This window comes from Nilaparvata lugens, chromosome 7 (genome assembly GCF_014356525.2).
Source record: "Nilaparvata lugens isolate BPH chromosome 7, ASM1435652v1, whole genome shotgun sequence".
In the NCBI taxonomy this organism is placed as follows: domain Eukaryota; kingdom Metazoa; phylum Arthropoda; class Insecta; order Hemiptera; family Delphacidae; genus Nilaparvata; species Nilaparvata lugens.
Window position 1 is genome coordinate 63,205,412 of NC_052510.1, and position 15,379 is coordinate 63,220,790.

The 15,379-nt window shown below is 33.0% G+C and overlaps 1 protein-coding gene across 1 annotated transcript in view; it reads left to right on the top strand.

Annotated features, from left to right (window-relative positions):
* Positions 1-15,376, top strand: part of LOC111058380 (monocarboxylate transporter 12) — a 119,594-nt gene extending 104,218 nt beyond the window's left edge. Inside the window, exons 9-12 of the mRNA XM_039432018.1 lie at positions 3,389-3,611; positions 6,857-7,089; positions 7,632-7,857; positions 11,604-15,376. Of these exons, the coding sequence (XP_039287952.1) occupies positions 3,389-3,611; positions 6,857-7,089; positions 7,632-7,856 (681 nt within the window). The 3' untranslated portion in view covers position 7,857; positions 11,604-15,376. The remainder of the gene's footprint in view (positions 1-3,388; positions 3,612-6,856; positions 7,090-7,631; positions 7,858-11,603) is intronic.
* The last annotated feature ends 3 nt before the right edge of the window (positions 15,377-15,379 follow it).

The window sequence follows — 15,379 nt, forward strand, 5'->3', positions numbered from 1 at the left end:
TTTGGTTTTATTTTATGCCTTCTATAGAGGATAGCTACACATATTAATTTATTCTCTGTTATGAATAAGTTAATTTTCTCGTTTGTTCTGATAAAAATGTAGTGTTAGTATGCAATGAATCTTGCAAGACCTTGCAATATAAATAAATAATAAATGAATGTTTATTTCCCAAAAAAAAATAAAACTACAACATCAATTACACAAAATATTAGATAAATTACAATTAAATACAATAGTTAGTTACAAAATATTCTTATAACGTGTCCTCTACTTGTTTAGTGTTTTCTGTGTGGAAATTGACCTACTCCACTATGGCGTACCATGTTCTAAAGTAGGTGTTGTTAGTTTTTTGTGCGTATTATTAAGTTAGTGTTCAGTAAGTCATTAGGTGGTTAGTTGTTGTTTGAAATAATGTTTTCTATGTTCTGTCTTCCTTTGCTCATCAACCAATTGTGTACTATTGATTTGAACTTTCTAGGATGATTAATTTGTTTAAAGTTTGCAGGAAGTAGATTATATAATTTTGGTGCTAAATGATTGAAATGTCTCTGGTATAGTGCCTTCCTTGCAACATTGGTGATTCCTGTATCTGGTGTTGTGGTTGTGGTTTCTGGTTTGAAATATTGTTTGATATATATTTTGTGATAGAAAAATCAAAAGCTGATGCCGGTAAATCTGATTTAATATTAACTGTTCATTTTTGTTTTAAATAATTATTATATTTGGTTCGTCAAGAAAATATATTTTTCAATGACTTTATAATAACAATTCGACGGAGTCACTGTCAATGTTATAGAACCGTTCCATAATGAAATAAAAACACAAATATATTGTCAAATTCTATCGTTTTATTTTTTGGTACAGGACCATGGTTGTAATTGAAATTAAATATTTTATTAATTACATTTCTACATTGTTGTAAAACGATTTGGTAACATTGCGGAGTAAGAAAAGGATAGCGCTATCTGCTTTGTCGAATGATAGACAAGGATAGCAGCATCAATGTTAATCAAACACTGCCATTTGCCATTATAACGTATATATAACGATCTTACTATGGTTTAGTTTTGTTTAGTTTACTCCTCGCCACAGTCTGTTGATCGGGGAATTGTCAGATTAGTGCTTCTCCCATAATTTGGTGTCCTAGGGTGATTAAAGTATGATCAACTTTAGCGCTTGAAATTAAAAAGGACTATCTTAAATGCTGTATTCGAGCGATAAATCTAGATAGTAAGTACTTTACAATAAAATAAGAAATGTATTGATTAGAGGCACTGTAAAAGTTTGTAAGTACTTTACAATAAAATGAGAAATGTATTGATTAGAGGTACTGTAAAAGTTGGACCACTGGGAAAGAAAATGCAAGAGACAAGGATAGGTGGTTTGGGCATGTACAGCGACGGGAGGAGGATTATGTTGGACAGGATTTGGTTTTGGATGGTGTGAGAGGACGAGGTAGACCTAGGATTAGGTGGGGAGATTGAGAAGAAGAAGAAGAAGAAGTACTGTACAATATACAATAAATTCTAATTCTCAATTTGTTTTGTTACTCGTCACCAACACAGAAACCAATAAGGTTTTGCTGGTAACGTCAACTAACTCTAAGAAACTTGATCATTATTATTATCTTATGTACTTTTAATTGATTTTCTTTCTAATATATTGTGTATTATTCTTAGGCAATAAAATTAATTTGAATAATAATTGAAGAACTAATGCTGAATGAACTAATACAAGTTCAAAATGGTATTAGGCTACTATTAGGTTTCTGTAATAGATTCAATTTTTAAATGCAGGAAGTAGATTTTATAATTTTGGTGCTAAATGATTGAAATGTCTCTGGTATAGTGCCTTCCTTGCAACATTGGTGATTCCTATATCTGGTGTTGTGGTTGTGGTTTCTGGTTTGAAATATTGTTTGATATATATTTTGTGATAGAAAAATCAAAAGCTGATGCCGGTAAATCTGATTCAATATTAACTGTTCATTTTTGTTTTAAATAATTATCATATTTGGTTCGTCAAGAAAATATATTTTTCAATGACTTTATAATAACAATTCGACGGAGTCACTGTCAATGTTATAGAACCGTTCCATAATGAAATAAAAACACAAATATATTGTCAAATTCTATCGTTTTATTTTTTGGTTCAGGACCATGGTTGTAATTGAAATTAAATATTTTATTAATTACATTTCTACATTGTTGTAAAACGATTTGGTAACATTGCGGAGTAAGAAAAGGATAGCGCTATCTGCTTTGTCGAATGATAGACAAGGATAGCAGCATCAATGTTAATCAAACACTGCCATTTGCCATTATAACGTATATATAACGATCTTACTATGGTTTAGTTTTGTTTAGTTTACTCCTCGCCACAGTCTGTTGATCGGGGAATTGTCAGATTAGTGCTTCTCCCATAGTTTGGTGTCCTAGGGTGATTAAAGTATGATCAACTTTAGCGCTTGAAATTAAAAAGGACTATCTTAAATGCTGTATTCGAGCGATAAATCTAGATAGTAAGTACTTTACAATAAAATAAGAAATGAATTGATTAGAGGCACTGTAAAAGTTTGTAAGTACTTTACAATAAAATGAGAAATGTATTGATTAGAGGTACTGTAAAAGTTGGACCACTGGGAAAGAAAATGCAAGAGACAAGGATAGGTGGTTTGGGCATGTACAGCGACGGGAGGAGGATTATGTTGGACTTTGGAGAGTGCAGGATTTGGTTTTGGATGGTGTGAGAGGACGAGGTAGACCTAGGATTAGGTGGGGAGATTGAGAAGAAGAAGAAGAAGAAGAAGTACTGTACAATATACAATAAATTCTAATTCTCAATTTGTTTTGTTACTCGTCACCAACACAGAAACCAATAAGGTTTTGCTGGTAACGTCAACTAACTCTAAGAAACTTGATCATTATTATTATTATCTTATGTACTTTTAATTGATTTTCTTTCTAATATATTGTGTATTATTCTTAGGCAATAAAATTAATTTGAATAATAATTGAAGAACTAATGCTGAATGAACTAATACAAGTTCAAAATGGTATTAGGCTACTATTAGGTTTCTGTAATAGATTCAATTTTTAAATGCACGATCTATTAAAGCTTTAAAAAGCAAAGTTTTAATTTTTAAATTGTATTAGGATATTAGCTTTGTGTAATAGATTTAATTTTGAAATGCACAAGCCTTTTGTATCTATGGAGAATAGCCTTTTGATAAGGTGAGAGAAGATTGAAGAGCTGCGATTTTTTCATGTATCAAAAAGAATTTAAAACTAATCTGGTTCTCACAATAAATAGTTCAGTATTTTTGTTCATGTTTCTCTGTTGTTGTTGTACTTTTTAGTTAGCTGATGTTTTGTGTGATTTTGTGTAGGGAGTAGCACCAGGCGACGCGTCATTCCTGCTGTCGATAATCGGCATCACGAACACAGTGGGCCGTGTGGTGTGTGGATGGGTGGCCGACTTTCCCTGGGTCAACAGCATGCTGCTCAACAACATCAGTCTGGTGATCAGCACCATAGCCGTCACCATGACCCCCTTCTGCCACACCTACTCGGCCTACGTCACTATGAGCATCTTCTTCGGCATCGCTATTGGTCAGTCACTGTCTAAACTCTTAATTAACATCATTCAACTGCAATTGATCGGTTAGGCTAGGCGCACACCAATTAGTCAATACAAGACAAGACATGATCAAACACAATACTTCACATAGTTGCTTATGAAGATATATCTAACTGCAATGACTAATCAGTGTGTGTTGCGTCATAAGCAACTATGTGAATTATTGTGTCTGATCATGTCTTGTCTTGACTAACTGGTGTGTGCCTAGCCTAAGACAATACAAGACAAGACATGATCAGACACAATAATTCACATAGTTGCTTATGACGCAACACACACTGATTAGTCATTGTAATTAGACAAGTCTTCATAAGCAATTATGTGAAGTATTGTGACTGAACGTGTCTGATCATGTCTTGTCTTATCTCAACTAATTGGTGTGCGTCTAGCCTAAGGGCCGGTTTCCGAGCTCGGGATTTAACCAAGTCCTAGACTTTAAACAGTTGGAGTCAGAAAATTGGCTTTCCAAAACGGGGCGTAGTCGGAGCTTTATAACAGTAGTCGTAGTTTTTATTTTTTCATTTCTATAATTGGAAACGTTTTTCCTTGACGTAATTAGTCATTCCTAAATAATTCAAAGTTGTAGCTGAAACTTTACACTATTTTCTATTTATTTTATTTTGTGTTCATTCTTCTAGTTTTTCGAAATTTAATTCAAACGTGACTATGACAATGACTGCGACTACACGCCCCGTTTGGAAAGCCAATTTTCTGACTCCAGCTGTTTAAAGTCTAGTACTAAGCTAAATCCCGAGCTCGGAAACCGGCCCTAAATGTTGTTTTATTCTAAAGTTTTCATCCCAACTTGCACTGTTTGTCACAATCCTAACTTAATTTTTTTATAATAATAAAATCTAATCCATTTATTGCCAATGACAAGTAGATCAAGAAAATCACAATCATTATTTTACAAGTACATAAAATCACATCACACTTGATAAATTGTTCATATTAACGCTAAAATATTTATATTGTAAAAACAGTTTCTGATTAGAAAGTCCTTGATTCTTAATTTAAAATCTCTCACAGATAAGTCTCTAAATGTTCAGTGGTATTTTTTTATTAATTCTAATTGATCAGTTGCGACCTGAAAATTCTAACATTCACTAAGGAAGGATTTTTAGAAATTTGCCCTCCTGAGGGAGCTGGGGCCCCCCAAAAATGTTGTACTTTTTAACCGTTCATTTCACAGCAAAGTCATAACAAACTTTTTTGTTCAGCTACGAAAAAAAAATTAGATCTATGCAGAAAAATTCTGATCAGGAGCCCAGGGGGGTTCAGGAGAGGGCATTTTTGACATCAGACCTGAGCCAGCCAGGTCACTCGATATTATTATTATTAGTGGTAATTGATTGAAGAATCTAATTGCGCAAGCCCTAAAACTCACATGTCTGGACTTGTACCGACCATATTCATTTCTAATAATCTAAACACAGTATTGTATAATCTAATAGGCATATCTAAACGCCTACCTGAAAGTATAATTCAAGCTGATTGGGAATTTGTTTGTAACTGAACGTATGGGGAAAATAAGAGTTGAGAAATGTAATTCATTCTCATAATACAAGATCCAATTAGAAGTTCAATGTAACTAGAAGCAGACTGCATAAAGCTGACCAAAGTCTCTCAAATGTTGCAATTCGCTTCCTATTGAGGTGAGGCACCTTAATCACAGGATGTTCAAACAGAATTTAAAAACATTTCTCTTGAAACCCCCTTCTACTCAGTTGAACAGTTTATAGACATGAAAATGAATATAGAAGATTTTAATATCTAGAATTTATTAATATTACTGTTATATGAATATGATTAATATACTGAATATATAAAATTAGTAGAATTGATGGTGATGTTGTGAAATCTCTCCATAATAAGAAAACAAAGATATTGTCAAACTTCACTAAAAATTTATTAAAAACTTTAAAACAGAACCATGGTTTCAGCCATGGTACAGCTGATGATGCGTTGGTTAACTACGTGAAACCATGGTTCTGTTTTAAAGTTTTTAATACATTTTTAGTGAAATTTGACAATATCTTTGTTTTATTATTACTGTATATATTTTCATTGTATATCCTGTGACGTTGTATTGTGTTTTATCATAGAGAAACAATAGCATAAGTAGATATCCCATGGTATAGGGCGTTTATGTCGCAACTTACTGTGAAGTTTGTAAGGGTGGGAAAATGAAAAAAACAAGAAAAAGAGATCGTACAGGTTTTTGATATTTAAAACAAATCAATAAATTATTTATTACAAAATTAGAATTATAATAATTAGAAAATACGAAATAATAATAATCAGATGAATATTTCAGGGGCTACTCGCTGTGCTGATCTGTGGTCGTTCAGTTTATGATAATAATAACAATAAAAAACTAAAATTACTATTTAGAATTATGGATCTTACTTTACCTTAACAAAATCCTTTGGCCTGTTCTTCAAAGGTCCAAAACACTCCCGAATTTAAAATAAAAAAAATATAAAAAAACTCTGCCAGTTGATGAATCAAAAACACCAGCTTTCCCTACAAGATTCAAATCCTGAAAACACAATTATGTAGGTTTAAATTGCCCGGACTGCGACAGCCTATAATTGAATTCTCAAGACAGAATCCTTCAGGTAACCAATGCCTTAACTCAACAACTCACTTCACAAACGGTTCAAGTATACGGGCCACGAAAGAAAAATTCCAAATCTATTTATGTGAAAAACACATGCAGCCTTGATTCACAGACCAAAAGTCAACTCACTCTTGTTTGCATAGCATGGAGCAAACCCATAATATTGCCTTCACGAAACGTGATAAAACACACGTTTCATCTTTGTACATTGGAGATCTTCTCGCTTTATCAATTATATTTAATAATTAAATCCGCGACCAGATTTCCAATTCAAAAAATAATATTTCAAAAATTGAATAGGTTCTGATGTCATGTATGACAAGTTTTATGACGCTGGTAGTCTCTCATATTGTGCCGTTCATACACTCTTACCCGGTCAAAACAGTAAAAATCGACAGTAATCGGCTTGAGATAACAGTAAAAGTTGCGACATAAACGCCGTATACCATGGGATATCTACTTACGCTATTGTTTCTCTATGGTTTTATTGATAGTATTTGTATTGTTACTGTTATATTGACTAGCCCATATGTCAAATTGTGACATCCTGTTTTTTGGGATGATTAATTTATTCCATTGTATGTTGTGTTACAGCCGGCTACATATCGCTGACCTCGATCATTCTGGTGGACCTGCTGGGCCTGGATAAGCTGACCAATGCGTTTGGACTGCTGATTCTGTTCAGAGGGGCGGCCGCCATCTTTGGGTCGCCCCTGGCGGGCGCAGTCTACGACGCCACCGGCTCCTATGACATCCCCTTCTTTATGGCGGGCGCCTTCTTCTTTGTGTCGACTATCACCAGCTTCATGGCGCCTGTTCTCAAACAGGTATTTATTTGTATTCAAAATTCACTCAATTTGGACTCAAAACAATAATCATTACACTTATCATTTATAGTCCGGGTCATGTAGCTTTGCCAATCGGTGGAGGGCGACTATACTGCAATACTACCAGCTCAAAAACATCGAACATTTTTGATGGATTTTAACTGGCTTATACACGTACGGGTTAGAAAAATAATGTTTGACGCATCATCATGTCTGAACTACTGGACTGGTAGATATTAATTAACCGAGGATTGTTATAGACCTATTTTCAATCCTTCAAGATTTCATTATGTCAAGTTTTAATATGGACCCTTGTGAAGCACGGGTTACCTGCTAGTGTACAATATTACATTGTATTTTTTAAATAAAAATATTGATTGATTGAATGAGCTCATGCAGTATAGTAAGCAGTGATATCTTACTTTCATCAGTATGTTGTATTTTGTGTATTGAGGTTGTATTTTGTTCTATGAATTTGGTGACAGTAAAATTATATTCATTTATTTATTGAAGATTGATTGGTGTGTTATTGTTGTGTGTAGTGCCAGACGCCGGAAGAGGCACCTGTGGTGATGGATGCTCTGACGCCGATCGATGAGGATGAGGAGGAGGAGGATGACGATGAGGAGGAGGGGGAAGGCGACGAAATGCTCAACACGATTCCCGAAATAGTGGAGACGGCCCCTTCGCCCAGCAGCCCTGTGCCCCCTGCCGTCAGGGGCAAGCCCCCCATCATAGAGATCAAACAGATTGAGTCGGTTCTATGAGGTGTGTTCTTACTTCTATTCAAATCTATAATCTATATAAATAAAAATCGAGCCTCAAATTTTGACATTCAATAACTTTTTCATGTGTGCACCGAATTTGATGATTTTTTTTTAGTTGTGTTTGTTATGTTCAGGACCAGGTTTATGGCCTATCAAATTTATAATCCGGCTTCAGGACCTTCAAAGTTTGCAAGTAATCCTTATGGGATAAGATTTGTGAGCTGGCCCAATACCTACTATTATTTCAGGCCCCACAACTAATTAATGACGTCATAACATTTTGATTGATTCTTCCTAGATCATTGTAGTTTCTACTAGCTTATCAATGTAACTTTTGTTACTTTATCGATTTTTTATTGGATCGAATACTATCTAAATTTCAGATTGAAGACATTTGTAATTTAATAAATAGAAATTTTATTGAAATAAAAACACTTTATTCCACAAATGCAATAATTTATCCATACTTTCAGCTTGATAGACATAGACTCGATTCAGTGATAAAGCTATTGATAAATTCATCTCAACCAAAAATACTTAATAATAGCCTGTATTAGAATCGAAGGAGAGGTAAATCAAAGATAAACCAAATTTGATCTAACTGTTTTTTGGGAAAGAGGCACCCACAAACTTGATCAATAAATCTGTAGTACAAAGAAACCCATCAGGAGACTGTTTTTCAGTTAGGAAAAACCTTTAATATTATGATGTTATGGACAGTTCCAACACTTTGCATTTACTTTTTAATTTATTAGTTCAAATACAGTCCTTTCACACACTTCATTTACACTGTTCTTCTACACTTCATGTAAACCGTTGTTTTGTAGAAATGAAGTTCTTTCTTCTTATCGCTCGTATCCATTCTCGTTTTAAAGTTACATTTTTCGAAAGAGAAAATACCGTACGGATCGAAACTTTTGGAGTCTTGTTTTAATTCCCGCAACAATTAGGTACACACCAGTATCCCATGATTTAAAACCCCATATTCTTTTCACAAACGAATATTAGAAGAATGATAAACAAACCATATTCATTGAAATGGAAGACCTTGAAAATTGAATTTGTAATTCTAATTTTGTTGATTACCATATCAGATGTGATAACAAGCATCAGCGCTTTTATTTCGCTTGCTTACCGCCAGTAGATCATGGATCTACATGTAATGACGTCATAGTTTATTAGAGATCAGTTGTGGGGCCTGAAGTAATAGTAGGTATTGGCTGGCCACATACAGAAATGAAAATCAGCTGTTATAATCATTGCGTCATACAACAGCCGTCGGTAGATAGTGGACAAGAGTGTGTGCTGCTCCATAACAACCCATGTATTTTATTCTGAACGCCCCGACTAAAAACAAATAAATGACTGTTCTGTGTTTATAAGAGTCGAATGTTGAAGGTTCAAAGACGAATATTCAGTTGAACGCATTTCAGTAGCAATGGAGACTTGGAGCAATCCACAACTTGCATTCGGCGTGAAGGCTTATCAAACAACAGGCGACGGAAGGACGTCACCTTGCCCACATATTTTTCAACAAATTATCAATATTGTAAATGAAATAATAATGCTTTTCTATATAGATTACAGTGATATGAATGAAATTTTTGTTGAAAACTTAATCGACTTTTTCCTCCACCTACTGTCTAAAGTACTTACTTTACTTCCTGAAACATAATACTAAAGTGTCACTTTTTCGCTCTCGGTAGTAAAAAACAGAAACAGAGGAAAAGTGACTCCATTTAAATAACATGGGAAGCATCTCTTATTTCAAAAACTCACATTGAGGTTAGATGGTCTAAGCTCAGATGAGAAAGCTTAATAGAGGTGTATGTCATTGAGTCAACTGAATTCAATACCACAACAAGAAATTTGGTCAACTCATGAAATATATGTTTGTATGATATTATATTCTTAATATTAGTAGATGATAAAAATTTATACAATTTTTAAAATATATTATTCTATTCAAAATACCAGCCAACAAATATTTTTGATCTGCAATTCAAATCTGAAACGCGTTTTCTGGAGTCAGCCATTTTTGGTAGCCGCTCAGCTGATATAAATTGTTACAACTTTAGCCGATAGATAGCGCAATCGGCAGTGCCAATCAGCCGACCGGTTTTTAGGTTTTAGATTTTAGGTTATGTTGTTAGGAAACATTGTCACCAATACGTAAGTTATTAAAATGATTTTATTTGCAGTTTCTATAAAAAAATGTAGATGCAGGAAAAATGTTGTGTACATCACGAGCGAAAAATACTTTTTCTCCCTCAGGAAAATTGTTGCCCTCGGCTTTGCCTCGGGCTTCAAACTTTTTCCCACAGGAAGAAAAAGTCGTACTTTTCACTCTAGTTATACAAATAACTATTAATAGTTATTTCAAAATCGCCCGATTCGCTGCCGGAGCCTGTGCATGTACGGGATAGGAAATTCACGAATGACGACGCATCATCACGTTCAACCACTCAACTTATTAACTTGGAATTTAACAGAAATTATCATAATAAAAAACGGCAACAGCGTTTCACATTGTTGTATTAAAATAAAATTAGCCATAAAGCCCCTTGCTGCAAACTAAGGCTGGTTAGTCAAGACAAGACTAGTCACGTTTAGTCACAATACTTCACATAGTTGCTTACGGAGATATATCTAATTGCAATGTGTCACCTGGTCATATGGGACATATATATGAATCATATATTTATCTCATATTGATCAGGATTTTAGAGTTTTAAATTGTAAAAGTTTAATGAACAGTGTTTTTGTCCTTGAACAATTTTTGTCATCGACAGAAAGATTGTTTATTTCATTTGTTGTCAAAATTAATGTAGTTTCTCTTTTGTTTCTAATAACAAACGTGCCGCTTGTGCGACAGATAAGAATATGTACTTGAAATGGCTTCATGTTTGGCATTGACTGAGTTATATTTAATACCCAAAATTTTACTTTTGGTGAGTGAGTGTGTGAGCTCGTTCGATAGGACTGTGAGTAAAGTCCGGCTGTTCTGGTAAAGGGGATAGATTTTGCTCTTGTTTTATAATACAGTTTTCCTGGCCCAGTTCGGGCAGTTTAAAGAGAATTGTATTATTGAATAGGACGGGATCTGAACCCATTTCATTAGATCAGTTATTTTGATTTTTAATTAATAATTAACGCCGCGAAATACCAGTGGATGCCAAAGTGGGAAGCTATTTCAAAAAGGTAGGTGACTACTGAATCATTGTTCTTAAATTTTTCATAACCAAAAACATTGAATCCTTATTAACAGCAAGCGAGTGTTTTCCCCATTAATTCATATCAAATATTGTTTTATAATCAAATTAATCTTGTTTTGTTCAAATGTAAATATGTTAAAGACTCATTAAAGTTCTAGTTATTCTGTTTTTTCTTGTTTTCATAGTTCTTTTCCCCTTACATATTTGGTGTAGGCCATCGTGCTTACATATTTTGTTGGAGGTTTATACGCCGTTCCACAACTTGCTTACAAATGACTAATCAGTGTGAGTTGCGCCGCAAGCAGCTATGTGAAGTATTGTGACTAAACGTGTCTTGTCTTGTCTTTACTAACTGGTCTGCGTCTAGCCTAAGGTTTGCATGGACTATAGGCGTAAGTTAAACTTTTGAAATCTTCATATTCTCCATATTTCTACAAACAAATAGCATAGTTGAATACTTTTCTGTGAACAAGTTTTGCAGTGATATAAATTTTGTCTAGATTTGTAATAATTGGTGTTTGTGTTGTTACAGATGCTGCTGACGGTGTTTAGAAGGCTCACTGTATTTCATCGACTAGTAATCACATTTGTTCTCATTTGAAGTACAAAATATTGTTCACCCAACCGGGCGAAAACGCATTTGCATTGTTCCGGCTCTGATAGGCCATTTTGAATAATGCTGAAACATATTGTATGTTGATAATAACCTCTCATGACAAGAGGGTTGTCCTATCTTTAAGAAACGTTTAGTTGTCTAAAAAAATATGAAAGAAACGGGAAATTGTTTCTGACACCAGTTGAACAGATAAGATATTTTATGTTGTTTTATTTGAAAGTTTATTTTACTTTATTGTTATCAAGTAAGTTGAAAGCTATTAATATGTTGGTGTTTCCTGTCTATGAATTAGGCCTACTATGCTTCTATGAAATGAAGACAAAAATATTTAGGATAGTTTGCTCAATTTGAAATTCGTGGTAAAATTCTCGATTGATATTTGAGAGAAATTTATTCTACTCCCTTCTTATTAATTTTTATTATATTATTAGAGAAAATATATTATGAGAAAGGAATAAAGAAGATGAAAAGGTAGAGTGAATTAGAAAACGAATGCTTGGTTGATGAAGTGTAATCCCCCTGTTTTTTTATGTATTTCTGCTCTGTGGGGCCGAAAAGTATACTATTGTTTCTTATGAACTCTCACATAAGAAACAATGTTATTCTACTTTTGACAAGCAAAATACAAATATATTGGGAATCTAGGCTTTATTCAGCTACTAAAGAATACCCAGGAGCCATGATTTTAATATTTTCATGGTGGAGGACGATTATTCATATGAGACTTGTGCGTGAGTTGGGTGGCTTTAGGCAGGACTTCCTATAAAGGTATTTCAAAGGAGGTCCTAGGTCCGGTTGCACAAAAGCCTATTAAATTTCAACGGTTATTAAATGCCACGAGAACCAATCAGTCTAAAAATAAACTTCCATTAGAAGGCTTCTCTGATTGTTTCTCGTGGCATATAATGATTCCTGTTAAAATTTAACATACCATTTTTTAACGGGGTTTAACAGTTTTTGGTGGTTCCAAACGATCTGCAAGTTTTCTCTATCCAAATTATGTCATAATTTTTCAAAATTTGAACGTGAACATGATTAAATGTCGTTATTATTTGAATATTTTATATTTGTTTTAAATTAATCTATGAATGTAATCTCTCAACTGGTGTACGAAACAATAATTCTATTGTCTGCATTTCTTCGTTTTTCGCTTTAATATTTAATTCAATAATGATGTGGAAGAAAATATTTCAGTTTGTCCAAATTTTCGATGAGACAAGTCCACGCGCTCTTCATGTAATTAGAAGGGTTTTTAATTATAATTGAAATGACTGATATAGTGCCTCTTGAAATTGGCCAATTGTTGTGATTGGTGACTCCAACCATCCCTATGCAAATTAACTAGATATTTTTTTACAACCTATTACGTGCAAGTTGCCGTATTTTAATGCAAGCATTGCATTAAATTATGAAAATGATCATTACTATCAAAAACTCTCCATGCTTTGTGCCATTTTTTATGAAAGACATCGGCCCGGTTGCACGAAAACAGGTTTAATTTTAATCGTGGTTACTTTCACGAGAACCAATCAGAGAATGCTTCTTTGTAAAGACGGCTTCTCTGATTGGTTCTCGTGGAATTGATCACGATTAAAACTTGGCCAGATTTTGTGCAACCGGCACATAAGAGTCTACGAAAAGTGTCTGGCCCATTTGTGAGATGAATTACTGTAAATATGAATGCTAGAAATGAATTATGTAAATATATCGAATGATGGATAATATAAAAACTATTCAGTCTAGAAGTTTGAATGTCGTTTCTTTTCTACTGTAAGAAATATTACTTTAATAGATACAATTTAGTATGTAATAGGAATTATATTATGAAAATTTCAGAGTAAAATCAATAAATTGTATGTGTAAATAACGGTGTGAATGTTCTAGGTATATAATCACTTGAGATGAACAATATTACGATTCATTAAAGTGTAGTTGAGACCGTTGATGATAAAAATAGTTGATAGATAATGTATCTTAGTTAATACTGTAATGATAAATTAATTAGTTTTAAGTCAATTTTTAAGCACAAAATTAAACTCGATGCGCCAATGCAAGTAACTAATAAAATAATGTAAATAATGAATAAGCTTTAGGGACAATTTTCCTCTAAATTATTTACCAAAAAATTAGTTGAAGAGATGTCTCAACTGAACACTGTTTACTAACGAACAATTATTATTCAAAGTGTTTAAGATACGAATTTTAGAGCTTGTAAATAAAACCTAGGTATCTATGAATTGACTCGAGTGGTAATATGTTTTTTCATATTTGATCTTCAAATTTATCTTTTTGATGTTTTGAATTTTATTTTGTGATTACTCTGATGTAGTTGATTGTTGGAGCATAAACTGTATCTCTAAGGTATTTTGTATATGAAATTCAAATCCTCAATCTAGTTCTGAAAAATTCTACTGAATTGGTAAACATTGTTCAAAGTTTTAAAGTAACAATAATTATATTATTATGCTGAAATACAAATAATAATTAACATACTTTAAAAAAATAATCCCAGTACGCAAAGATTTTTGTGAGCTACCTGAGCTTCCAATTAACTGTAGTTATAACTTGCTAAATTCATAATAAATCCAAGTTATATCATGTAACTAAAAGTTATATTCACTCCGCTAATACAAGTCCATTTTTCTAAGGTAGAAACTCTAGAATAGATTGGATAGGCTTCAACAGAAATCCATTTTTGTATACTATTATGTAGTTCAAAACCTTCGTTTTTACTATTTCAATTTAGGGAAGACTAGAGTATTTTTCAGGTCTATGCTTTGAATTTGAGTAATTTCTTAGTGATTTTTAATTTTTTAAATTACTCATTGGAATTGGTACTAGAATTTTATTATTCCCTACGAGATGTATAATTTCTACGAGAAATTTAAATTTCTATTTATAATTCCCTACGAGAATTATTCTCGTAGGGAGCAAAAATGATCAAGCCTAAAATGTCTTGATTTTTATTAATGAATCCAAACTTGAATGTCTTGTGTCATCTAAGCTAAGTATGTTAATTGCAAACCCAAGATGAATAGGCTACTTTGAAATTGATGTGATCGTATTTAAAACTGTATAGATTCATTTTTTAACGGAAAAAGATTAGACCTCACTTCTCAATACTATTGTAAGCTACACAATAATAAAAGAAACTCAGGGTTAAATTGTTGAAAATCTATGTGAAAAAAAATGTAATTGGAAAAGTGTGATGAATGGTTTTTAAGAAAATTGGAAAAGAGGATTTCACTTTTAATAATAGAAAATGTTGATATGGAATTGGGTCTGATAAAATTTGTTTTTCGTTTTTTGAAAGGTACTTAATTTTTGTTTCTTCTATGCATATCGCTTACATGACAACTTACAACCAAATTGAGGTCTTACGTTAATCTATAAAAAATTGTGAGCAAATTTCATGAAAAAAATCTATCTTGCATGATTATGTAATGTTTGATGAATGCATTCATACAGTTTGTGAATTTGTTGTGTGTGATGATAATTTAAAAGTTCTCAAGGTGAGAAAACTGGCAAATTACTTTTATCGTTTGCTGTATTATGTAACGGGAAAGGTTCGAATGTTTTTTATTCAATATAGCCATTATTCCCATGATGATTATCCATGTTATTATTGCTTTACTCATTCATTATTTATGAAGACCCATCATAATAAAAGTGATTCGTATATAATCTTATCA